The following is a 27,501-nucleotide window of genomic DNA, read 5'->3' as shown; positions in this document are numbered from 1 at the left end:
CAATTCTCAAATTGTATATATAACTATTGTCAGAGATTTGGCTGACACTATCTGTTTAAATGATGGCACCAGTTACTGTCTCGTTTATTGTCTGGGAGGCACCTCAAACTTGCCATTTCCAAGTGAGCTTGTAAGTGTAGTTCAAGTTGCCTACATCTTCCCTTGCTAGAATCTGATTTCGTATGTTCCTATCTATGGTCCAATGTCAGTCTAATGCCTTCCTTCCTTCCTTCCTTTCTTTCTTTTTTTTTAAAGATTTATTATTATAAATGAGTACACTGTAGCTGTTTTTGAACCACCAGAAGAGGGCGTCAGATTTCATTACCGGTGGTTGTAAGCCACTGTGTGGTTGCTGGAATTTGAATTCACGACTTTTGGAAGAGCAGTCAGTGCTCTTGACTGCTGAGCCATCTCACCAGCCCAAGTATGTTAAGACTACACACACACACACACACAAACACACACCATACACAAACACACACATACAGTCTTAAAGCACCACCAGCCATTCCTCTGTTCTGTTTTACATATTTCTGTCAGAGAATTTTTGTTGTTGTTAAATGTTTTTGTTTGTTTTGTTGTTTTGCTTTCCTTATGAAAAAAGATTATACCACTCATATTTTCTGGGATTGTCATGTCCTTTGTTTTGAAAGGTTTTAAAAACTGTCCTTGTTCTCATTAAACAATTTTTTTTTTGTCAAAGCTGGGGTGGAATTAGTGGTGACCCACATGATCTTTGCACTTGGAAGGCAGAATCAAGAGAATCGGGATGTTAAGGTCATTTTGAGCCACAGAGTGAGTTAGCATCCTGTCTCAAGGAAAGTGAACAGTTCTTACTAGTGTTTTGATCACTTACTGAAATTTGCAGATAATAATTAGTATGAAAATTACTTCAATAAAAGAATTTCAGTCATGTTGACTTGTGGGTCTGAAAACCCAGTTCCTAAGTAGAGAATGGGGGTAGACTGCTGGCTAACTCTGTAAAAATTCCAGACAGAGCAATGATTCAGTCTGGTAGTTCAGAATAAGATGGTGAGGTTTTGTGTCCTTAATTAAAATGCTGTATAATTTTCACCTTTTGGATTGTTTATTTCCAAAATTTTCCACAGGAAATATTTAAAAAGGCACCATCCCCTACTACTGCAGGCTAGCTACTCTCTGCCCTGGTAGCCCCAGGCAGCAGTCTTCCCAGCTGCTTGTACCTTCCCAGCCATCCCTGCGCTAGCTGTCACATTTTCGCTCAGTTTTATATATCAGTAATTTCTCAATTCACATCGGTCACACAATATTTTCAGAACCAATTGACAATAATACAAGCTGCCCACCTAGATTAGACAAGTTATCTCAATTATTCTATCACTTTTTATTTCATAGTTACCTGTGACTATATAAAGCAAGGTGGATAAGGTTCATCCTCCTCTCTCCATCTTCTCTGTTCTCTTCCTTCTCTTCTCTTCCTGTCCCCGTCTCTGAAACTCTTAGCTCTGCCTTTTCCCTGTCTAATCACATGCTTCTTATTGTATTAATATTTAAATTAATTGTGGGGGGGGGAATTCTGCTACAGGAGCCACTAAAAGCAAATCCTCAAAAAATGTGGATTATTGTCCTAACTATTGTGTGGCTTATCTGCTAGACTGAATTGAGGACAGGGGCAATGCCTATACAACAGTTTTGTGTCATATCACCTAGCCCAGCTCTTTGTATGTGCTAGACACGTGCAAGCAGTATAAAATATGATCTTTTTGGATTGACTGCCTTTTCAAAATACTTACTAAATCTTATTTTAAATTCAGAAAGAATTATCTTTACATCCCATTAGTCAAAAAAAAATTTTTTATCTGTGTATCCTTCATTTTCCTGTCTCAAACTTTTTAAATACATGTACTATTCTGTTTTTAATTAAAAGTAAACCAAAAATGACATTTTAAAACTAAGAAAAATATATGTGTTGAAGTAAATTAATTTTTGAAATATTAGTATGTATTCTTTTATATCTTTATTAATTCTTTGAGAATGTCATATAATGTATTTGATCATATTCATTCTCCTTCCTCAACTCCTCCGGAATCATCTCCCACCTCCTTACTGACCCAGCTTCATTGTTCTCTCTGTGTAACAACTCCAGTTTGTTCTGATCAGCCTGTATGTATATATATATATGTGTGTGTACCTGCTTGCTGCCTTTGGAGGTCAGAAAGAAGAGCATCAGGTCACCTGTAACTGATGTTAACATTTTGTTGTGACCCATTATCATGTAAATGCTGGGACCCAAACTCAATACATTTAAGTACTGAGCTTTCGCCAGCATTAGGTTTATTCTTTCCTTATGTGTGTAGCTTTTAAGATAGTTTGGGGCACGTTTCATTTTCAGTTTAGATTATCCAGAAAACTAGTAATTGGGAAAATATTTGTAATTTTTTGAAACAAAATCTCGTATAATCCGGGTTGGCCTCAGACTTACTATGTAATAGAAGATGACCGTGACCTCCTTGCCTTCACCTTCTGGGTTCCAGAATTGCATGAGTGCACCATCCTGTCTGTGATAGTAAGGAGGAAACCTTAAGTTTTTATGTATAGTAGGCAGATACTCTACCAACTGAACTATGTTCCAAGCCATATTTGAGTGTTTGATAAGATAATGTTGTATTTAATAGTTTATTTCACCTGGTTTATTTTTTTCTGTATATTATAGAAATAAATAACAAAGGAGAATTTTTATAAATGTTCTATAGGCTGCCTTTAGCAACCCCAGTTAACATTAAAGGACTAGAAAGCCATTTCCATCTTTGGGGGAAGTAGCGATATTGCTTGGCTAGAGCATGGGCTTTTTCATCTTACAATATGCCATCCCCGTATAACATGTTTAACATGACCTCTTAAAGGTATATCAAAGCATAGGTGAGAAAGAAAAAAAAAACACATAAGGGACCAGGCAGTAGATAAAGGAATTAATAGGAAGGTAAAAATCATACTAATGTGCTCAAACCATGGCCAGTAATCCCAACTAGTACATTATGTGTTGGTCTTTGAAAACTGGGAGCACAGGAAAGTATTGATAGAATTTCCCAGATGACTTAGCCTTATCCTCCAGAACAGAAGGGGTTTAGCGCACATGGATCACAATGACCTTCCTTTACACTTTGCCTGAACCTCACTAGAGTATTCACAACTGGCTTTTTATATATCTTTTAATTTTTTCCACATATTTTGATCATATTCTTACTCCTACATTCTTCCTACCTAACTTCATGTTCTCTTGTTGATCTCGTGCTCTCTCTCCCACTTAAAAATAAAGTCAAAACAAATTTTAAAAATCAGCAAGACAAAAAAATTAACAAAATAAAACATACACAAAAAAACCCTGGAGACCATTTTATGTTGGGTATGGGGCCTGTCCTGGAGTGTGGTCCGTCATACGTAGTGGCATTCCATTGGAGAAGACTGATTTTCTCTTTTCCAACAGGTACCAGTTACAGATAGTTCTGGCTGAGGGTTTCTCAGTTCAGGGCTGGGATTCTGTCTGGTTCTGACCTGTGTGCAAGGCTTGTGCTTAGAGCACAACTTTCCTGATGAAGTACATGGAATAAAGCTTGCTTTGGATTGAAGTGCTCTCAGAGTATGTGGGAAGTTTGAAGCAGTGAGAAAATGCCTCAAGATGATTAAGATAGTCTTACCTTAGTTCCTGCTTTGTCATTATTTCACTTATTTAATGCTCTGGGTGATCTTGTTTTTCCATATCTATAAAACAGAGTTATTATATAAGAGCCTTGTGCTTTCTGGGAGTCAGAGAACTCAGTGTATGGTTGGAATTTCTGGATCCTGTCTAGAAATGGGCACGCATGTGTTCATGTACCTCACAAGATTTGCTTTGTATGGCAGGGAGCATGACGCTATCTGTAGAATCTGTTAAGAGTATGTTGGTTAGATCATTAAAATTTCCAGGTTCTTTCAGCTTTAAAGCTTTGAACTATTTTAGTACTGAAAGGCAACAGCAAGATAGAATATGTGGGGAATGGGGAGAAGGAAGAAAACAGGGAGCTTTGGTGTTGCTATTAAGTGGATCACAGTTTAGAAACTCTTAAAGTAGATTAATAGCAGCCTGGTACAACAACACATCTCAGTGATAAATAGATAAGTAATCTACTTAATGATAGTTGACAACACGTTCATAAGCCATGGTGTGGGCCAGGCACTATTTTAAGCACTTTATCATTTAGTCTTTACAATATATATTTTATCATTGTTTTTAGGTAGTTACTGTATTAAAAGTAGTTACGCAAGAAAAATAAAATACTTCCCCAAGTATACGGCAGTAAATATCTCATTACATCGCTCTTTCTATCCACTACTTTATATACCCAGCTTACAAGCTGAATATTAAATTGTCTCCATTTTATGGATAAAGAAATTTAAGGTATAGGAATTAAGAATTGGGGTTAGAGAGATCGATTTATCAAGATTTTTCAGTATCTATCTAGCTAGAGTAGTGAGAGGATTCCATTCCATGCCTGTGGTCTTTACCACTTTGCTGTTCCACCTTAGAGTGTCGGTTATATTCTAGTCAGTCATACAAGCCAAGCCATCCATACTTTAGTTGAATTAGTGGTAAACCCAGAGTTGAACTAACATTCACTTGTGCTGTGACAAGAGATTCAATGAGTGGCTGTTTCCAGTTCCTTCTCAATTAGCAATTTTCTAGTGTAGAAATCCTTTTAAACAGTTAATCCTAGCTTCACATACCTAATTTGGCAGTGATGATTAAATCTATGAAAACATTGAAAATGTTTTTCTTGCTTTATATGTTGAAAATAATAGTAAAAGTCTCACTTGAAGAAGTCAGTTTCCAAGATCAGTTATCCGTAGTTCTTAAAAGCATCATGGGAATACTTAGAAGCTCTGAAACCTGGCAACCTGGCCATCCATTGATAATCATCAGCCTATGGAAGTTTGTTTCTGTTTTGTTTTTAGGAGTGGCTAGCTTTAATTATCAACTTGACACAACCCAGAATCAACTAGGAAGACTCTCAGTGAGGGGTCTTGAGTCTGTCTTTGAACAAGTCCATGAGGGATTGTCTTAATTAAGTTAATTGATAACGGGCAGTTCCAATCCAGTGTGTGGGGTACCATTTTTTTTTTCTAACTAGGGGATCTTGAATGGACTTTGAGAATGAAAGAATTTCAGTCAAGCAAACAAACATGCATGCATTCAGTTCTCAATTGTGGATGTTGTAGGACTAGCTGTTTGAAGTTCCTGCCTGAATTCCTCACAATGATGGACTGTAACCTGAATTTGCAAGCATAAATAACTTTTAATGACTTTTCTACCTATGTTGCTTTTTAGAAGAATATTTAATCACAGCAGCAGAAATAAAATTAGAACGTGTGTAACATAAAAGTAAATTAGTGTTTTGGTCTTTTTAATATGGGTTATGTGTCTCAGAATTTACTTTGAATAAAATTTGTCAAGTTACATGAATTGTAGTATATTGTCTTTCTTTCTAGGCTTGCTTTTTTTCTTTTTTAATGCTGTCTTTGATAAAGTTTTTCAACCTAGAATTGGAGGTGGAGCATTGCATGGATGCTCGTTAGATCAGGTTGTTGAGCAGATGTCTCATGTCTTCCCATCCTTAGTCCAGTTGGTTTTGACAGTTTATTTTGCCAGTTGCTGAGAAATGGTCTTTTCTTTTGAACTTAGTAGTTTGAGGGTTTGTTACAAAGCAAATATAAATTTAAGATTGTTTTGTTTTCTTCTTTAAATGTCTTTAACTTTTATAGAATTGCTTGTGATTTCCAATAATAAATTTTGCTCTGTGTGTTTTCTGACAGTTTTCTTTCCAGCTTTCTATTTTAAAGTGTATTATCTGTGTAAGATAAGAGGCATGAAACACTGGCTTCCTGGGTTGTGTCACTGTCCCCCCCTTTGACCCCCACCTGTCACCTCTCCTCACCCCATTTAAATTTTCAGACATTTGAGTCTGAGTTATTTGTTGTTTTGTGTTGAGGGAGGGCAACGTTAATAGCTGTGGACTGACCGCTGGTATTTGTGTGAAAAACTAGAGACAATGGATGATACTTTCTTCTAAAGAAGGCCTGAGTTTGTTTTAGTAGGTCAACGAATAGGAAAACATGATCTGGTGGAAAGTACCTTAAGCCATTATTAAGTGTTAGTTTTTGTCTTTTTCCTCCCTAGGCTATATAGCCTTCTACATAGTGGCTGTAGCCCCTTTAAGATCCCAGCTGAAAGCCTGAGGTATTAGACATGCTGTTTTCCATATAGTCATACTTGATCTGTTGGACTGCATGTCTGCCAGCTAGCATCTTAGTGCTGCGTTCTCTTTATTTTTGTTGTGTTTTGGATTTTGTTTTATTTTATTGTTGTATTTTCTCCATGGCTTAGTTCTGGAAATCTGACTGGGCTAAGGGAGAATGCAGAAAGGACACAGACCCAGTGGTAGAAAAGCTGAGATGGGATGGGGCTTATACTCTAAGGAAGACCACCAACAGCCATCCAGAAACTCAGCCCTTAGATTTTCTGAGTGGAGAAGACAAAGTTTATAGTATTCAGTTGAATGAGGAGGCAGGTGGTTTAGATAATCTCATCCTGGTAGGAGGCTGTTGTAGGGTATGGGTAGTCTCAGGCTGCCAACATTCAGACTTGAACCAGAGGAAGGCTTTGCCAGTTCCCATCGGTCTGAAGTATTGGGGTTCTTGATATATGGCTAGGCTCATGTCAGCAATTAACCATCTCATGATTGATAGTTTGGTTGTCTTTCCTCTTCAGAACCTTTGCCTGTTGGATAGCCAGCCCCCATGTACTAATCTGGGACATTGTGCCTGACTACTGGGGGGATACTAAGTTACAGTAGTGCTATTTTAACTGTACTTGTTTCTCTTAGCCCCAATAAGTCCAGGTTAAGGTGATGATTTTAAACACTGTTCTGTGTGTATGTGTGTGTCTGGCAGTGGTGTATATTTTTAAGATTATGGTAAACAACACCATGTAGAATTTTTCTTACAAAACTGGAACTCTTTTTCAACATCTTCTCCAGTCCCCAATTCTGCTCTTTGCATCTGTGATTTTAACTGCTGTGTGTACCAGAGGTAAGTGGAGCAATACAGAATTGTTCTTTTCACTTAGCACATTCTCCTCCATGTTGTGAAATACGCCTGTTTCCTTTTTTAAGTCTGAATAATATTCCATTTTATATGTAAACTGCATTTTGTTTGTCCCATCCATTCCTCAGTGCACATTTTAATTATGACTTTTAGAGCTTGTGAAAATTGCTGCTGTGAACATTGCCTCTCCAGCTCTGCTTTCTGTATTTTGGGTGTGTACCAAGAAATAAGACTGCTCAGTCATAGGCTAACTCTGGTTTTAATTTTTGACATACTTGAATACTAGACTTCAGCTTCTCTGCATCCTGTCCTGTCCACCACTTACTGTTTGTTGTTTACTTGTTGCTCTTGTTGTGTTCCTGTTGAGTGTTTGATTATTTAGGTTTTTGGGACAGTGACTCTCTGTGTGGAACTTTTTATAGACCAAACTGGCCTCAAACTCAGACGTTGTCCGCCTCTGCCTCCTGAGTGTTGGGATTCAAGGCATGTGCCACATCTGGCTTTGCTTTTTATTTTAGTAGTGGGTTTTTATTTTTAAATTTGAAGGCAGAGTGACGTGTTGTCAGTTCTTTCTATTGTTGTTAATATTGCAAATGGATGATATTTGAGGTAGATGTTTACAGATAATAGGGCTAATTCAAAAAAATGTGTTATGCTTTTTGAATCTGTGTGTGTGTGTGTGTGTGTGTGTGTGTGTGTGTCTGCAAGTTTGTCTGTGCCCCACATTTGAGCAGTGCCTCCACACTAAGCTCTTCATAGCTAGTCTCTCACATGTTTGAACCCGCCTTGATAGGCTTAATCGCAAGACAAGGTCATTTATCAAAAAGTAACGAAGTGTTTTCAAACAGGGTTCTTTTCAAGCCATGAAATGGGTTAAAAAGGGCTTAACACAATGAAGACAGAAACGAGTAAAAAAGTAGTGCACTGTCAAGGTCAGAAGAGGGCAGTGGATTCCCCAAGACTGGAGTTAGACCTCTGTGTGGTGCTGGGAATTGAACCTGGATTCTCTGGAAAAGTAGCAAGTTCTCTTATCCACTGAACCATCTCTCTACATCACTGATTTATGCCACATATCTTCTGAACTCCCATGAGTCTATTAGAGATTATTCCCTAATGTTATTTTTCTCCTCGTTGATTATAAAACTTTTACAGTGGGGAACAGTGCATTTTAGTTTATCTTGTATTTTGATAGGTGATTCCTGAGTGAAAATTACGAGATTATTTTCTTTCAACAACTAGGACGTTATTTTAAAATTTCACAGCCTTGATAAAGATTTTAAGCCCACTGTACAGTGGTTGAAACCATGACTGAGCTTATGTTATCTAAATCAGGTTTTTCAATAATATATCCTGTGCTTTTCTACTCAGTTTATCAGTAGGTAGTGCTCTGTATTCACACAGTAAATGTACAGCTTATTGTTTTCCACCTTACCTGGTGACCTTTGTTAAAAAAAGAAAGAAAGAAATCAGAGTTGCACTGAGGAAATACTAAGTTCATTTTGTAAACTATGAGTTAAACTCTGATTCTGTAGAAAAACATTTTTTGTGCATTAGCTTTTTACTCTTGTTTCTGTGTTCATTGTGTTAACCCTTTTTAACCCATTTCATGGTTTGAAAAGAACCTTGTTTAAAAACACTTCTGTTATTTTTTGATAAATGACCTTGTCTTGTGACTAAGCCTATCAAGGTGGGTTCAAACATGTTGTGAGAGACTAGCTATGAAGAGTTTAGTGTGGGGGCATTTTGTTGTTGTTGGGGTATGGGTATATGCCATCACCCTCAGCACCTGTTTAATCTTGAAAGCAAACATTGTTTAAAATAAAGACTAGATAGGAATGGTAGTACTTAAAAACTTTTCTTATTTTTGCACACTGATTACTTCATGAGCCTGGAGCCACATACCATGGCTTATTTCTCTGTAGCATGACTTTTCATACTATTTCTTCAGTAATGAAACCATTTAGTCCACTTAACAGAGGTATTTCTTGACTGTTTTGGTTAAATTTCTTTCTTTCTTTTTTTTAAAGATTCATTTATTTATTATATGTATGTACAGTGTAGCTGTCTTCAGACACACCAGAAGAGGGTGTCAGATCTCATTACAGATGGTTGTGAGCCACCATATAGTTGCAGGACCTTTGGAAGAGCAGTCAGTGCTCTTAACCACTGAGCCAGCCATCTTATCAGCCCAGTTAAATTTCTTAAAAACTACTTTGGCATGGTGGGTGTTTGCACCTCTAAACATGGTTTTGATCTGAGTTTGATATTTTGTATTCCTAATAAATGGTTGGGTGTCTCGGTGCTTTGAGCCATCAGGAGGGACAGGATAAACTTTGCTAAAATGGTTGAAGTTTTAATATCTGTGGCCTTTTAGAGCCAAGTACTTCCTTAATATCTGTTGGAGATAATAGGTACACCTAGGCCTTAATTAGGTGTTAGAGGAAGGAATTTGATTTGGAGATCACCTGGTTAAGGTTTTATCTAGACTGTATCTCTCTGTCCCTATTCCTACATTGGCATTTTTAGACAAATGGTGCTTTTCTTAAATTGTTACCTAGTTTATAGCTGTTCTTAGCAAGCACTGAAAAGTTGTAAGATACTGTAGTACAGATATGTTTACAAGTTGGTTTATAAAGTGAACCATTGTAAGGTCAGTAGCAGGATCTGACTCCTCACCCAGCTCTGTGAAAGGGCAGGCATGAGATGATCCCCATTTTTGATTCCCCCTTGTTGTGCCATGGGGGATGAGATGATCCCCATTTTTGATTCCCCTTGATGTGCCATGTCCCAAGCTTAGGAAAATTCCTGGTCACTCTATGTGTTTGGGCAAGAAATAACTACTGTGAGAGAAATACAAATAAATTTAAAATGTGGTTTATCTTTATGTTGTATATGTTATATACTCCTTTATTGAGCTCTCAGATATTTTTCAGAATATTTTATATTTAAAAATGTCTGAATTTGGGGTTTTAAAGGGCAAGTCAAAAGTAGGCTGTTTTATTTGCATTCTTTGCAGTAGATAGTTACTAGTGTTGGACTTTAAATATAACTGCATTTGGTATAATCCTGAGAATACAATGTTTAAAATTAGTCCTTAATGTATTTATTATCTGTCTTTGGGGGTGATTTTTTTTATTAGCCCTGGTTTCTTTTGAGAGTAGTAAAGAGTCTTTTTAAATTAACAAAAAAAATCTGTGATTTAAATGATTAGAGCTACATTATTGCCGAATTACATAACATTAATGCAGTTAACAAAGGGGAGATTCCAACTGTAGTAAGTTATGGAGTGTTCTTGTTTACCTCCAGGCTAAATTCCTTCTCGGTGCTAATAAACAGTAAACAAAACACTTGGCATTGCTACTCAGCGAATATTTCAGTGTATCTCATCTTACTGTCTACTATTTTGCTTGAAGATCTTGTTTATAAAACATGCCTTTCATATATGCAGCCTTTGTTCTATTTGATGATAACTAGCCATACATGTCAAGCATTTGCTATAAAAGATTATTACTAATTTTATATAGCTGTACTTAGTTTCTTGGGTGTCTTTTATGCTTTCATTGGCTCTTTGCTATATTTCTTTATAATATTTGTTTAATGTTCCATAGGCTTATCATGTAGCTGACCCAAAAGACTTTGCAATTACCAGTACTTTCCATTTTAGCTGTATAGGAGACAAAAGTTCTTTTCAGTTTGTTTTAGTAACCATGGTAAATTGTAGATTTAACTTTATGTAACTTGAGAGGCACTAGAAATTTCCAGAATGTTTAAAACAATTCTTATTGTAGGTTGTGAAGATTATTTTTATATGCAATAATTTTGCTTTACATTATTTTGTTTTAACTGCAGGACCGTGTATATGTACAACAGAATAATGTAGAAAATGTCTACAATTTGGGATTAATAATTTTTCGAGATCAAGTTGTACGGTATGGGTGTATTAGGGATCATCTTCGGCAAACTTTATTGGATATGATTGCCAGAGAGCGGAAAGGAGAAGTTGTAGACAGGTACACCATTTATCCTTATGTTTGGTTTTTGTTTTTCATGTTTATATGGTTTTGATTTGGTCTTCATGTTATGTTTAAGAACTGGTTAATGTCATAATTTCATTAAAATGATAAAAACAAGAATATTCAGTACTTATTGAAATCTTCAAAGGCTTTCACTGTTTTTTTGGTTTACCTAGAATTTAAGGCCACCATCTTAGGCTTTTTTATTTATTTATTTTAACAAAGTAGTTTTTCACTTTGGTTTTTCCTACTTTCCTTTGTTTATGCTATGTCTTTTTTTTTTCTTTAAGAGCTTTTTTTTTTTTTAATTTTTTGCCCCTTGTTTTTATATTTGGTTGTCTTAATACTACTGAGAGTTGAACCTAGGATTTGGCTTATGCTAGGCAAGTTTGCTGTCAATGCAAATCTGCAGTCTGTCATTGTAGCATAGAAGCATGGTCTCCGTATGTTAAGCAGACCAGGGCTGAACTTTTGAACACAAGTGTTTTCAGGCTCCCAGCTAGCCTAAACTCCAGGCATATACTATTGTGCCCTGGTAGGCTTTTGTCTAACTTGGACTCTCCTTTTTGTAGGAAAAAAATACTGAATGTGGCCTAAAATACCCCAGAACTACTTCTAAGTCCTACACTATCACGGTTCTTGACATGACAGTACCATTTTTGTGATGTTGCTGCTATAGTGGCTTGAGACCCTAGACTCCTCCTCCATTTGCTTTCCGAAGAACAGTGAGCTAGGAAAGTGCTTACTGATTGAGTTTAGTGTTTAATCAGGATTGTCCAAAAGCCATTTATTCAAAAATCTTGTATTGCCTTGGTATTAGGTGTAGGTTATCACTTTGACTTAACAAATTACCTGTCCACCTTTTTCCCTCCAGGTATACTCATTAACTACCTCTGTGTTTTTTAAGTAAATAAAAACTTTATTTTCATTAAGCATACTTAGGGTAACTTGGTAGATAGCTGTATAGTCAAGATTGAATTTTTGATTAAAATTATTCCATTTCCATATTTTATAAATTTTATAAGTTTCTTATGGAAGATTGGTCACTTTGATAAAAGCTAAATGTAATAAAGGTATTTCGACTTTTGCATATTTTACGTCTTTAATATATTTGATTATCAAGTAATTAAACTTCTTTTGACAGAGGAGCAATAAGAAATGCTTGCCAGATGTTAATGATTTTAGGTCTTGAAGGAAGATCAGTCTATGAGGAAGATTTTGAGGCTCCTTTTTTGGAAATGTCTGCAGAATTTTTTCAGGTAATCTGTGACTGTATAGATAAATGCTCTTTAATGATGATCATAACATTATTCAATATAGTTACTTAATCTGAACACTTGACCCGTTTTGATTAGCACTCTTTGGGAAGAAGATACTATAAAAAAAAATACTCTTCAGAACCCCTACTTTATGTTCTGACACACCAGAGAGAGGCTTATTAATAATTCTTAAATTTCTACTTTAAAATTATATGTTAGAAAACATGAGCTTAGAAGTATCTTAAGACTTTGTTGTATTTATCTAATCTACTTACTCTAAATCTCATATATCGCTAATAAAATCTCTGCAGGCTTTTTAGATATCAGTTACTAATATGATAAATATTAGCAATATGTGTGATTCCTATGGCATATTTTCCTAACTTAAAGGTTACTAATTAGAAAATTAAAAGCTGACTTAAGCAAGTAAAATTGTTTTATAACATCACAGTGTCCCAAACCAATTAAATTCCAAAAGTGGGGTCATATTAGAGTAAATTAATAATGAATTATACTAATAACACTGAGTACTGACAAATGCAAAAATAACTACAAAAATGACCAGGCATCCTTCCTTAAACATCAACTGTTTTACAGAGGAAATATAATGGTACCCAACTACAATACTAAGTTTTTATTCTGATAATATGATTTTAAAAATAAATCAATGTAAAATTGTTAACTTGGAAGTTCAGTAATTCATTCATAAGAGCCACTAGATGTGTATTACAATAGAGCTTAATAGTTTACCCCAAAAAAGATGGAGTTGCTGCTTTCTTCCAAATTGGTTTATAGCCAGCCATTAGAAAGATCTTTGTGACTGCACGGAGATAGGGTCATGCTTTATGAGTTTATAATCTTAGAAGTGGTGCTTATTTTTAATATTAATATTAGCTGGTTTTAGTGCTAGTTCCTTTCATCTCCAAAATATGCTATTGTTACATGCATATTATAGGTATACTTAGAAATACACAGATTTTTGATCAGTATGCTAAAGTCTGTTCTTAGGAACTAGACTTTTTGCTAGATAGAGAGTGTTACTTATATTTTGTACATCATGTTTTTAGTCTATAATTCTTACATATATTGATTAATGCTGCTATCAGGTAGGTTAAAATCTACTGAGATGACATTAGTAACTCTAAAACTGGTAAGGACAAAACAGATAAGATTAATAGTTATTTAAAAAGTTATTTTGCTCAAATTGTGTGTGTGTACTTTAAGCTGTGGAGTGGAGTAGCAGGAAAACTAATGTAATGATGGTGTGTTGGCAAAGGTTATGACAGTGAATTTTTCCAGCTAAGTTTATAATAATAACGGAAGAATCTCCCCTCCTGACCTAGGTTAGATGCTTGAATTTGTAGTATATTAGCAGATCTTTAAAACACTACTTAAAGATAATGAGTTAATTTGGCTTTACGTAAATAAAAGCTTTAAAGACTAATTTAGACTACGAATCTGAATAAGAAACTGCATGAAATGTCTTTAGCTGTTAAACTACTTGGTATGATTCATTGTAAATGCTATAGAAACCCTGTTAGACTGGAAACACATTTTTTTTAATTAAGTTTTTAAAAAATCTTAATTGCAGATGGAAAGCCAGAAGTTTTTAGCAGAAAACAGTGCTTCGGTATATATAAAGAAAGTAGAAGCTAGGATTAATGAGGAAATAGAGCGGGTGATGCACTGCCTTGACAAATCCACAGAGGAGCCTATTGTGAAGGTGGTTGAGAGGGAACTCATTTCCAAGCACATGAAGACTATTGTAGAAATGGAAAATTCTGGGCTAGTACATATGCTGAAAAATGGAAAGACAGAAGGTAAGTGTTATCAATTAAAAATATTTCTAACTTAGGAATGTCAGTTTTCAAAAAGCTATGTTTTATATATAGTAATAACTTATCCTAGTTAGCACTGGGGTGGGTCTAAAGCTTTTTATTGTATCATTCAAGAAAATCTTACATATCTAGTGTATTCAGTTACATTTTCTCCCTGCTCTTTATATTTGTTTAAGTTCATATTTGATTAAGTTTATAATCGTAGGCCAAGTGGGTTCCTCATGCACTTCTACTAAACTTTTTTAAATACAAATGAGTGTGAGTTCTTCCTAGTCGCTATTTTGTTACAAAATTGGAGCATTCCTGTGTGCTTGTGTGTGTACACCCTGGTGTTCCATATAACAAGTGTTTAGAAAAACTAGTAGACAAGTAGTGGGGAAAAGTTAGCATGTATTGAGATAGCCCATTTAACTATAGCGGTCATTGTTAACTTTAACTCACCGTGTTTATGTTTACAGGCTATGAAATGATTGGGTGTTCTGTAGGAGATTCTTGGGTTTTGGTGTTTTGTTTTGAAGCTTTTATTTTATATGTCAGTTATGATGTTCTTTTTAATAGCCATGGTTTTTTGTCCTACTTCCTTGAAACTTTAGCAGTATTCTAGCTATGTACTATTAGTAAAAGAAAACATACTGCCTATTTGTATGAGCTAGATAAGGAATGTAAAGCGGGTTTTTTGTTTTGAGGTTTTTTGTTTGTTTGTTTGGTTGGTTGGTTGGTTTTTGTTTTCTTTTTTTTAACAAAAATATCAAGAGACAAGACACAGAAGGGCAGGTGTTAGAGAAATAAGGGCACGAAAGTGCTATCCTCTTAGTCTCTAATGGAACCCTTGACTTGTGTACTTAGTTATACTTTTAATTAAATATGTGGCAAGTTCTCATAAAACTATATCCAAATTTATTGTTTCTATTATTTTGAGAAAAAAACACTTCTAGTTTATGTCTTCTAAAATACAGTATAGTACTCTTGGATATTTGTATAAGCTAGATATTAACTCTTTTCAAAATTAGTTTTACTGCATTTATTGTATGTGTATATGTATACACACACATATATATATGCTCAGAAGAGAACAATCTGTGGAAGTCAGTTCTCCTTCCATCAAGCCATCATCTGAGTTCTGGGAATTGAACTCACGTCATCAGGCTTATTAGCAGGAGATGCTCTTACCCCCTGAACCATCTCACGGGCTCCTAGCAAGCATCTTGCCAAGGGCTAGATAACAGATATTTTAGGTTGATGTATTGCTATAGTGAAAAAGTTATTACCACTGACAGTGATACCAAGGCTTGGCTGTTATATAAACTACATTATGGAAGCGGAACTTAGGAGCTGGGAAATGTTTGAAATTGCTGGGCATGCGTCAGTGACAGTATCTCTATCTCTGTAAGCTACATGGAGATGTGTGTTGTGAATATGTTCAACATACCCATTATGGCAAGCATTTATAAATAGCAGAAAAGCTACTTACCATGCACGAATTTGCTCTGTTTAGTTCCTGTTGTTCTTAGCAGGTAGCTACCTGCGATTCTAAATTAGGTTTTAAATTGCCTTTTATTTCCCTGCCCTACCACTAGAAGCATAAATGAAGAATATACTATTGGGGGTGGGGGGCTTGCTCATGAGCAGTTGTTGTTAGACACAGTTTCCCTGTCATTCTCATAAATCAGAAAGTGAAAGATATGAAAGGAATATAAATGTACATTGATCATTAGATACATACAACAGTATGAATTACTAAGTTCAAGTGGTATCTCCTATTATTGACTTATTTTTAAGTATAGAGGAGTAATACATAATTTTTAATGCCAGATATTTTTTAATTACTTGCTCACATTTTCTGCTATCCCATGTATTTAACATGTGAATCAGACAGTTCAGTGAGATTATATTGATGAATATATAACTTAAATGGACAAATAAGTAAAACTTAAAACATAGGGACAAAATAGACATTTGAAACAAAGTTCATTTCAGGTATTTGGCATGCAAAGCAGTCTCTAGTTTATAAATTGCTATTGTACTCTATAATGACTTTAATATGGGAAGTTTTTATTATAATGTATTAAACATATGAGTTGCTATATATAGGTTACTCTAAAATGTATTATAGTTAAGAACTTGTGTTGATGTAACCTGGGGTTAATTCAGTGAAACAAATATTAGTGACCTCTTGTGTAAGCTTTGCTCATTATTTTTAGAATACACCAATATTAAATTTAGGAACTAATTTGCTATTATAAAGTCCAAAATAGACAATATGGTTTGTCAAATCTGGCCGATCAGCACTCTTTTTTTTTTTTTTAAATAGAATGAAAATAACAAACTTTCTCTTTGAATATTTGCTTACTGTGATGACAAAACTGCTTTTATGTCAGAGATTATATGACCCATTAGCCTAAAATATTTCTTATCAGATGCTAAATAGAAAACTGTTAGCTAACCTTGACCTAGAAACTGCTGTTTTAATGCCATTTTCAAAAGTTAATGACAGTACAAATTTTTCTATCATATAATGCTGACATTATAGTGTCCCAGTAAGCAGTTTTGTAGAGAAACACTGAGCATATGGAAGAAAATTACTTTAGCTCCACATTGTGGTGGTGTTGAAAATGGTATGAAAAAAATGTGTGAAGACCAAAGTCTTAATTGAAACCATGTAGTGTGGTGAACCCAGTTTTTAAAACAGAGATACAAACAATGTCACTAGGAAATACTAGTAGTTGCCCAGAATTGCTCAGGGTAAGAACATTTTTTTTAAAAAAAAAAGAAAGAAAAGAGGATATTAGGTTGTAAATTGACTTAAAAATTGCCATGAAATACAATGAAGTAGTAGTAGTAGTAGTAGTAGTAGTAGTAATAAATTTGTTTTAATATGTTTCATTACAATATGTTATTGTAATGGTTGACAATTCAGCTATAAGATGTTAATTGGCCTTAAATTTCTTACTTGTGACTTCTAACTACAACTTTTAGTAGACATTTGTAGTATCTGTAGTTTGTATGCTAGAGTAACAGCATACATTTATGTACAGGTTTAAATAATTGTCACTTTAGAGGAATTGCTTAGTATGCTGTTTGAGTTGTCTCTTCTGAAAAATAAGTTAAAATATGCTAACAAAGGAGGCAGTGGTGGTGCTGGCCTTTAATCCCAGCACTTGGGAGGCAGAGGCAGCTGGATTTCTGAGTTCGAGGACAGCCTGGTCTACAGAGTGAGTTCCAGGACAGCCAGGGCTATGCAGAGAAACCCTGTCTCAAAAAAATATTTAAAAAAAAATGCTAACACTTTATTAGTGCTTTCAACACCTCTAGTCAGGCACTATAGCTCATATTGCTGTAACTTTCAACTAACGCTTGTTGTTTATAGTCATGTGGACAGCAAATGGTGATAATTGATAATTTCTTTAACAGATGGGAATTTTTACTTTAATCTTTAACCACTCTTTATTTTCTGATTCTAGACCTTGCTTGCATGTACAAATTATTTAGTCGTGTGCCAAATGGTTTGAAGACCATGTGTGAATGTATGAGTTCTTATTTGAGGGAACAAGGAAAAGCCCTTGTTTCTGAAGAAGGAGAGGGGAAGAATCCTGTTGACTATATCCAGGTAGATTAACATTTTACATTCATGATAAGCATTTCATGAATATTTGATGCATTACTTTTACTAAGTTAGGTGTTATATACCTATGGTAACTATTTTAGAATAGTTCAACATGTCTGCATATGTGTCAGGGAGCTAAAACTCAGCGTGTTTTTTGTTTTTAGTAACCTATTCAAGATTTGTTTAATAAAAAAATGAGCTGTATTTTGTGGCTTGTTTTTAAAAGGAATAAAGGCCAGGTTGTATTTTAATTGCTTAAATAAATGTCAAAATGTTTTAAGCAGGACCTTGACTAAATTGTATTCCAAGTTGTTGTTTTAATATGAATAGTCTTTTGTGAAGTTTTAAAACTTTATCTTTTTATTTATTTATTTACTTTTGGCTACTGTATTTGGTCCAGACGAAATGGTTAGGAGAAGCAGGAGCAGGGATTTTGCTTGTTTTATCTTAAAATGTTTGCATTTCATTTATTTATACAGGGTGCTGGGGTAAGATGGGGGTGTACATGCACACATATGTGCCTTGTTGAAGTCAGGACAGTCATGTTTTTCCTTCTTTGATGTGGGTCCCAGGGATCCAACAAGTACATTTACATGCTGAGCCATCCCTTGGGCCTTGTTGTATTTCTGATATACATGTGAAAGATAGAATCCTTACATTCTATTACTAACATTTGAGTATATATATAAACTGGAAAATAATAGTCTAAAATTAATTCTAAACACATAATTACCAACAATGTCAAGGTAAGGCTAGATTGTAAGTATTTTATTTACAAGAACATTTTTATAATGTTTCCTAAATTTGTTTCTATTTGGAAGGGCTTATTGGATCTGAAGAGTAGGTTTGATCGCTTCCTTCAAGAATCCTTCAATAATGACCGGCTCTTTAAACAGACTATTGCTGGGGACTTTGAATATTTCTTAAACCTCAACTCCAGGTCTCCTGAATACCTCTCATTATTTATTGATGATAAGCTGAAAAAGGGAGTCAAAGGGGTAAGTAGTAATGCATCTAAAGTGCATTAGCTTTTCCTCTGTGGTCTCATTTGGAAATTAATTTAAGATATTTTACAGATAAGAATATATATTTTAAAAAAAGGGATCTTTACTGCACAGGCCATGAGACAGTTCTTTTTAAAGTCTTACACATACTTAAAAGTTGTTTGACATTTCACATATACTCTTATGTTATTTTAAAAGATACCCCCAAAAGAAAAAGCACAAACATCCCACTTACAGGTTGCCCTTCTAGCTGAAAATACAGTGTGAAGGATGACAGAATTGAAGAACTTGCCAGCAGTTGCAGATTGTTGCTGCTTTTATGTGGTTCTGGGTGTAAAGAGTATCAAGCAGGGCTTGGGTTTGAGGAATGTGAAAGGTATAATGAGTTTGAAATACTTTGAAAGTTCTACATACTGAAGCTCAGTTCTTTTAGTTTCATCTCCGGGACTTTGGGAGCTCAGTCCTGGAACCATAGAAAAATCAAATTAAGCTATTGTGATAATGTGTGGGTTTTTAAAACCTCATCTTTTTTGAGACAAGGGAAAAACAGCAAAAAGCTGCAGGTTACAGAGGCAGTAGTGAGTGAGAAGCAAATCACTGACTGCAAAGAAATCATGTCTAGTTTAATCTCATTTCTAAAATCACAAGCATACTATAGCCTACTATGCTATTTTCTTCCCTTTATTTAAGAGATGAAATGTAAAGACTATCCTTTTGATTTAACAAAAACTTATCCAATTTGTTTGCCAACTTTGAGTTTTTAAATGAAATTTTTTGAAAAAAAATTCTTAGAGCTATGTAAGTTTCTGCAGAAAGTTTTACTCTGTCTCTTGTCAATAAATTTTTCTGTTCTTGAGTTTTCTGTTTCTTACATAGCTCAGTCCTGTAATAATGTATGTCCCATCTGAGTGATAGCACTCCACTCTTTAAATGCAGTAGAGAGGCTAGGGTGTGAAGTAGGGCACAGTCCCAGAATACATTCATTCCCTTAACCAATTATTGTGGTTTTACAACTAAACTGTCTTTTGGTTAATTTTTCAGCTAACAGAACAAGAAGTAGAAACAATATTGGATAAGGCAATGGTCCTTTTTAGGTTTATGCAAGAAAAAGATGTATTTGAACGTTATTATAAACAACACCTGGCAAGAAGACTGCTCACAAATAAAAGTGTTTCAGATGACTCTGAAAAAAATATGATTTCTAAGTTAAAGGTAAGCTTTATTTAAGATGAATGCAGTATTCCCAACTTACATTGATTTAAGATGCTAGTGTTCACCCACACAATTGTGGTAGTCATTTTGAGCAGGGCTTAAGCTTTGCTTCTGTGTTAAAGGTGCAGAACATCAAAGTTGTCTAGTACTGTCTCATGGACTAGTTTCTAAACTAATCTGTGCTGTAGTCACCTGCGATGTCTGGAGGACACTTCAATATACTATTCTACTTTCCCTAAAGAGCCTAGAAATTAACATTTTAACCTAAAATATTTAAGTTATTCTTAAACACTATAAAGTTTAATAGCCACAGACTTAGAGCATCCACTAGAAAGACTTCTAGAAGAATAATTGGGATGGCAATAATATGAAAGACTTTGTTTCTATACTGTCTCATGGGAATGTTCACTGTTTGTACATATCTGTGATATTTTTCCATAGACTGAGTGTGGATGTCAATTCACATCGAAACTGGAAGGAATGTTTAGGGATATGAGCATCTCAAACACAACTATGGATGAGTTCAGGCAACATCTACAGGCAACGGGGGTAAGAGTCTGCCTTTTTAAAATTTATTTATTTACTTTATGACCTCGGTTTTACCTCCCAGTCCTCTCCTATCCACTCCACTTCCCTTTCTCCTCAGAAAAAGGGAGCCCTCTCCTGGGTGTCAAACAGCCCTGGCATGTTAAGTTGCAATAAGACTAGGTGCATCTTCTCCTATTGAGGCTAGATAAGGCAGCCCCATAGAGGGAAAGGGTCCCAAAGGCTGGCAACAGAATCAAGGACGGGCCCTGTTCCTGCTGTTAGGAATCCCACAGGAAGACTAAGTAAGCTACATAACTGTAACATTTGCAGATGGCCTATGTCAGTCACTCGCATGTAGGCTCCATCATCGATTCAGTCTATGTTGAACCTCTGTGGGCCCAGGTCAGTTGATTTTGTAAGTTTTCTTGTAGTGGTATTAACCACTCTGGCTCCTACAATCCTTCCTTCCCCTCTTCCACAGGATTCCCCAAGTTCTACTTAATGTCTGACTATGGCTCTCTGCATCAGTTTCCATCTGTTGCTGGGTGAAGCCCCTCTGATGACAGTTACACTAATAAGCTCCTGTCCGCAAATATAGCAGAATATTATTAATAGTGTCAGGACTGGGCTCCTTCCAATGGCATGTGTCTCAGATGCTGGACAAGTCATTGGTTAGCCACTCCTTCAATTTCGGCTCCATCCTTACCCCTCAACATAAATTGTAGGCCAAAAGTTTTGTGTCTGTATTGCTGCCACTGGAGATGGCTGGTTCAGGCGCCATATCCCCCATTTCTAGGAGTCTTAGCTAGGATCACCCTCATAGATTCCTGGGGAGTTCCCCTTGTCCCAGCAGTGTGACCCCCATTCCAGGTTCCTCTGTTTTCCTTCCCACCTAATCACTCCTGTTCCCATCCTCCCTGTCTAGTACCCCCACCCTATGATGTTGATTCAGTTAGTGAAATTCACAAGTCCTCTGCTTCTTACTTAGCTTCTGTGGGTCTGTGGATTGTAACATAGTTATTACCCTTTACCTTATGACTAATATTCACTTACAAGTGAGTACATATCATGCATGTCTTTCTTGATCTACCTCACTCAAGATGATCTCTAGTTCCATCCATTTGCCTGTAAATTTAATGACGTCCTTGTTTTTAATAGCTGACTAGTATTATACTTACATTGTATAAATGTACCATATTTTCTTTATTCATTCTTTCAGTTGAGGGACATCTAGGTTATTTCCACTTTCTAGCTATTATGAATAAAGCTGCAATGAATATAGTTGAGCAAGTGTCCCTGTGGTATAGTGGGGTATCTTTTGTGTATATACTCAGAAGTGGTGTAGCTGGGTCTTGGGCTAGAACTATGCCCAATTGTCTGAGAAACCACCAAATTGATTTCCAAAGTTACTGTACAAGTTTGTACCCTCACCAATAATAGAGGAGTATTTCTCCTGATCTACATGAGCTGTCATTTGAAAGTTTGATCATACCCATTCTGACGAGTGTAAGATGGATTCTCAGAGCTTTTTTGATTTGCATTTCCCTGGTGACTGAGAATGTTGAACATTTTTTAAGTGCTTCTTGTTTGTTAGAGATTCCTCTGTCGAGAATTCTCTTTATATTTACATCCCATTTTTAAATTAGGTTATTTGGTTTGTTGCTATCTAGTTTCTTAAGTTCTTTATATATTTTGCATATCAAACCTCTGTTGAATGTGGGATTGGTGAATATTTTCCTATTCTTTAGGCCGCTGTTTTGTCCTTTTGACAGAACCTGCATTAATTTCTTATCACAAATGTTGAACCTTTGCTTTTATATTTTGAAAGTCTGTTCCTTCAGTTTTATTAGTATCTTGGGTAGTTCCAGATACTTAAAGGCTACTCTTTACATGCAGTTAGAGTAAATGGAGCTGGACAGGTAGCTCAGTGGTTAAGAGATTTTATTGGTGCTCAACCCATGGTAGGCAGTTCACAACTGCCTATAACTGCCTCCAAGGGCTCAGACATCTTTGTGTACTCAAGCACACAGTCATACAGGCACACATATAAACATGATTAAAGCTAATAAATAAAAAAAATCTTGAAAGAACTTTTTATGCTACAGAATATAAACTTTAAATCCTCTAAGCTTTTTCCTGTACTCAAAACAGTTGTTGTATAGCAACAGAGTCAGCCAAACAGATGGAGGTCCCTGAATTCTTTGAATTTTGTTAAAATGTTGTGGATCTTCAAGCCGAACATAACTCTTCCAAGGTTGTGGGCCTTTTGAAATCTAGCCAGCATAATAGTTCTTTGATTTACCTTTTGGAGTCATATTTTTGCTTTTGTTTTTTTAAAAAAAAATCTAATAATACCTGTGATTATTTATAGTATTATAAGAATATGAATATTCATTTTGTACTTTATTTTAACAAGGGCAGAAAGCCTAATGGCGAGAGTGATATTATGAGTATGGATTTTATTGAAGTTGACATCTATCATAAGTTTTTTGAAAAGAGATTCATAACACTGTACCTACAGCTAATATGATTAAAAATGTCAAAAGCAGAGATGAAAGATAAGAGTTTTATCTAAATAAATTATCATGTGTTCATTTCAAATAATTGTAATTATTTGAAAAATATTATACAGATCCAATCATTAGGATAATTTTCTTTTGGTTTTTTGAGACAGGGCTTCTCTGTGTAGCCTTGGCTGTCCTGGAACTCAGAAATCCACCTGCCTCTGCCAAGTGCTAGGATCAAAGAAAGGCGTGCGCCACCACTGCCCAGCTAAAATCATTTTCTTTAAGATTCTAGTTAAGATTCTAGTATCTACTTTGATAATTGTAATAGAGCCTGTATATGTACTTAATTATTCTAGTCCATAGTCGCTCATCTCTTTCTGTTTGTATAGGTATCTTTAGGTGGTGTTGATCTCACAGTTCGGGTTCTCACAACGGGATATTGGCCTACTCAGTCAGCCACACCAAAGTGCAACATCCCACCAGCACCAAGACATGCTTTTGAGATATTTAGAAGGTAACATCTAAATAAGACTCTTTCTAAATATTTTTATTCCTAAATGACGAAAAATATATTCCACTTTTAACCTCATCTTCTGAGAATTCATATTAGTAACTTTTAGCATGTAAGAAAGATTGCATAAAACTTCAGAAGAGTGTCAGTGTCCTTTCTTCAGCATTGGACATGTTAGTATCAATCACTGCCTTAGGATAGGCTGTGGAGGAAATCTTAAGCTGGCTTGGTCAAAGTGCACAGAGAAATGATTTGCTGTGTTGGTGCTTAGTTAGCTTACGTTGGTCTTATAACAACGCCGGTACCCTGCCCTCAACTTCCTCTTCTTGTGATGAGAGGCAGGAACAGAGCTTCATTCCTAAGAGCTTCCTTCATCTTTTACTATCTCTTCTCTATATGTTTGCTAAGGGTTGTTATCTTACAATTTATAATTTCAGATGAGTAAATTGTATGATTTTCTAAAACTTGATTTGCTTTGCTATAGGTTCTACTTAGCCAAACACAGTGGTCGCCAGCTCACACTCCAGCATCACATGGGCTCTGCAGACCTCAATGCCACCTTTTATGGTCCAGTTAAAAAGGTAAATATTGACACTTTTCCATACACAGGGTAACTTAAAATTCATATACAGAACTGGTGTGTGGTTTATGTTGACCTGAGTATAGCTGTTACTCCCCATCGCATATGTTGGAAATCTTTGTTTTTATTTATTATGTGAATTTTTTCATTTGCTAACTGCATTTGAAAATATCAAGAGCATATCTTCTTTAAAAATAAAATACTAAGGAGATTATGTGTTGTATTTCTAAGATTAAGCCAGACACCCCATTGCTGAAAATAGTAGAATGTGAGTTGCTTTGAAGGCAGACAAAGCCAAGCCATGTGCCCCTTTTTAAAATTCTGTCTTTTAATTTTTATTTCTGGTAAATGAAAACCAGGAGATTGGCGCTGATAAGACATGCATATATTTATAGACTGTTTCTTAAAAATGTACTAGTAATTTGATTCTTTTTAGTAAAGTTAACTTTTTTAAGGTTTTGAGGTATAGACTGATAATTTATTCTTATTACTTGGTTTAAATCAAGGCAAGGTCATTTGCCTTAAAATTGAAAATTAATCAAGACTTAGCAAAAATTTTTAATCTAGATCATAACCTAGACTTGTTTTTTATGTATTTTTTTAGTATTGTCAACTATGTGTATAACTTGTTTTTATATGCAATGAACTTAGATGAGGAACTTTATAATTTATTTAGTTGAAAAATATTTGGCACTATTATCTGTTCTATATAATCACTTTCTTAGCTACATTGAAGTATTCACTGTAGAGGGAAATGGGGACAGTTCCTTAGTAAAGACGTGTGCATGTGTGCATGCTTGTATTTGTTTTAAGCATGTGTATATTGGATAGGTTATAATTTTATTGGAGCAGAGAAGCTTATGGGATTTATTTCTGCAAATATGGCCAAAGTTGGTAGGAAATAATGTCTTGTTTTTTTGTTTTTGTTTTTTTTAAATACATTCAACAGGAAGATGGATCTGAGGTTGGTGTTGGCGGTGCACAAGTAACTGGTTCTAATACACGGAAGCACATACTGCAAGTCTCCACTTTCCAGATGACCATATTAATGCTTTTTAATAATAGAGAGAAATACACATTTGAGGTATGGGTTATAGCAATAATATGTTTGACCTGTGCTGTTTTCTCTTGTTACTTGAGTCTTGATTGAGCCTACGGGATGCCCTTTGAATATACCAGTAAGGAAGACTGCATAAAATTTAGCCATTGACATTATTGAGGTATAGCTTTGAGGTATATTTTATAAGTAGAGAGTTTGCTAAGCTTTAAAAGTGGGGCACCAGTATCAAGAATGATAGTATCCAGTGTGTCCAGTATCATACCTCTTTTTTTTTTTAAATCTGTAGTTAGTTCCTTCTAATCTTGGTGTCATTAAGGTAATGATTAATGTTTTATTTCTGTGTGTTTTGCCTTTTAAAGGATTTTATATAAATATATGTGTGTTCGTGTTGAAGTCACAGTTAAGTGGTTTTTGTTTGGGGTTTTTGGGTTGTTTCCTTTTTTCTTCAGACTTATCCCTAGGATATATAGTGTTAGTAGCTGGCTCTTTTTCCTGCTGAATAATGTTTTACTGTGTGGATTTGCTATATTTTCTCCCGTTATTTTACTTGCTGGTACAATGTTTTGGGTTGGTACCAGATTATTCTATTCAGCAAAGTCATTACATTACCTGAGTTTGATCACCTTAAACACTGCCATGTATCATGCATGGCACACATGCATAATCCAAGCACTGGGGAGATGAGCCATACGCCTGTGAGAGACTACACCAGAGTTGTCCTCTGACTTGTACATCACATGTACTTAGACCTATACATGTGCACACAAACACATGGAACTGTATGTTTAACTTTTTAAGAAACTGTCCAATCTACCCTAAAGCAAGAGCTCCCAATGCTCCATATCTTCTGCGGTCTAAATATTTTTGGCCAGTTTTGTTGATCTTCATATATGTGTATTTATGTACACACACACACACACAAACACTCTACACTGCAGACACAATTGTTTTGTCATGTCTTTTTTAATTGTAACAAAACACCACGACCAAGGAAATGTATAAAAGAAAACATTTAATTGGACATTCTTTTAGGTGGTTAGAGTCTATGATGGCAAAGAAAAGACATGGTGACAGGAACCACTTGAAAACTCCAAAGCCCATCACTAGTGAAACCTTTCCTCCAAGAAGGGTTTTTTAAATTACATTTTTTTATTTTCTATGCATGTGGATGTGTGTGTGTGTGTGTGTGTGTGTGTGTGTGTGTGTGTGTGTGTACATGCTGGGACATGTGCATGAAAAAGAACAACTTGGCAAGATACTTTGCTCTCCTATTATGCAGGCCCTGAGGATCAAGGGTGGAATTTGGTGGCAAATACCTTTACTGCCCAGTCATTTCTAAGCCTTGCTACATTAAATTGAACTCTTTTCCTGTATGTGTAAATGTTGCTTGGTGTTGAAATGAGTATCACCTTAATTTTTTGAAGTATGGTCTTAAGTGTTTTTGAAAGGCTTTAAAATTGCCTTCATAAGGGCTCAGCAGTTAAGAGCACTGCTCTTCCAGAGGTTTTGAGTTCAATTCCCAGCAACCACATGGTGGCTTACAGCCATCTGTACCAGGATCAGATGCCCTCTTCTGGTATATCTGAAGACAGTGACAGTGTACTCACATACATAAAATAAATAAATTTTAGAAATTGCCTTCATATTTATCAAAAGCAATTTTTTAGCTATCACTTACAGAAGATAAAAATGAGTTTGAAATTAAAAGCAAGAAGATAAAATTCAGCATCTATTTTGTACTTACCATCATGTTTTTGTTTTCTGGCAAACATATTAAGAAAATGCCATTTTTATGTGATGTATTAAAGATTTTAAGTTTAGATATTTTAGTTCAGTGGCAAAGTCAAGACTTTTTTTTTCTTTGTTTAACAAATAGATTCTATCTAAGGATAATGCTAATTTTCATTAACAAACTATATGAAATTACGTGGAGTCCTAACTGTTGATGAAGCAAACATGGAGTATATCTTAAACAATATTCATAAAACTTTTCTACAGAGATGGGATTCAGTTATACTTAGAAATAGTATGGGATTACAGGTATCAGTCATGACATCATGTTTTATGTAGTGCTAAGAATCAAACCCAGGTTGCCCTGCATGCTAGACAAGGACTCTGCAAACTGAATATATATACCAGATCCAACAGGGTTTAGTTTGGTTTTTGCTTGCTTGTTTTGAGGGGTGTAGTTGAGACAGGATGGCTCTTTTATGTAGCTCTAACTATCCTAGAATCCAATAGATATTTTTAGTTAAGGGTTTTTTTTTTT

The 27,501-nt window shown here is 35.3% G+C and overlaps 1 protein-coding gene across 6 annotated transcripts in view; it reads left to right on the top strand.

The window, feature by feature from the left end:
• Cul3 (cullin 3) overlaps positions 1-27,501 on the top strand; it is a 75,381-nt gene that overhangs the window by 40,372 nt on the left and 7,508 nt on the right. For all 6 annotated transcript variants that reach the window (XM_031368140.1, XM_031368144.1, XM_031368141.1 and 3 more), the window contains 10 exons: positions 10,966-11,126; positions 12,274-12,388; positions 13,980-14,208; positions 17,688-17,833; positions 18,652-18,828; positions 19,876-20,046; positions 20,488-20,595; positions 23,471-23,595; positions 24,077-24,173; positions 25,122-25,256. In XM_031368140.1, the coding sequence (XP_031224000.1) occupies positions 10,966-11,126; positions 12,274-12,388; positions 13,980-14,208; positions 17,688-17,833; positions 18,652-18,828; positions 19,876-20,046; positions 20,488-20,595; positions 23,471-23,595; positions 24,077-24,173; positions 25,122-25,256 (1,464 nt within the window). The remainder of the gene's footprint in view (positions 1-10,965; positions 11,127-12,273; positions 12,389-13,979; positions 14,209-17,687; positions 17,834-18,651; positions 18,829-19,875; positions 20,047-20,487; positions 20,596-23,470; positions 23,596-24,076; positions 24,174-25,121; positions 25,257-27,501) is intronic.

Source organism: Mastomys coucha, unplaced genomic scaffold, assembly GCF_008632895.1.
Source record: "Mastomys coucha isolate ucsf_1 unplaced genomic scaffold, UCSF_Mcou_1 pScaffold14, whole genome shotgun sequence".
Lineage (NCBI taxonomy): Eukaryota > Metazoa > Chordata > Mammalia > Rodentia > Muridae > Mastomys > Mastomys coucha.
Note: the sequence above shows the minus strand (reverse complement) of the source record. Positions and strands in the feature narration are given on the sequence as shown.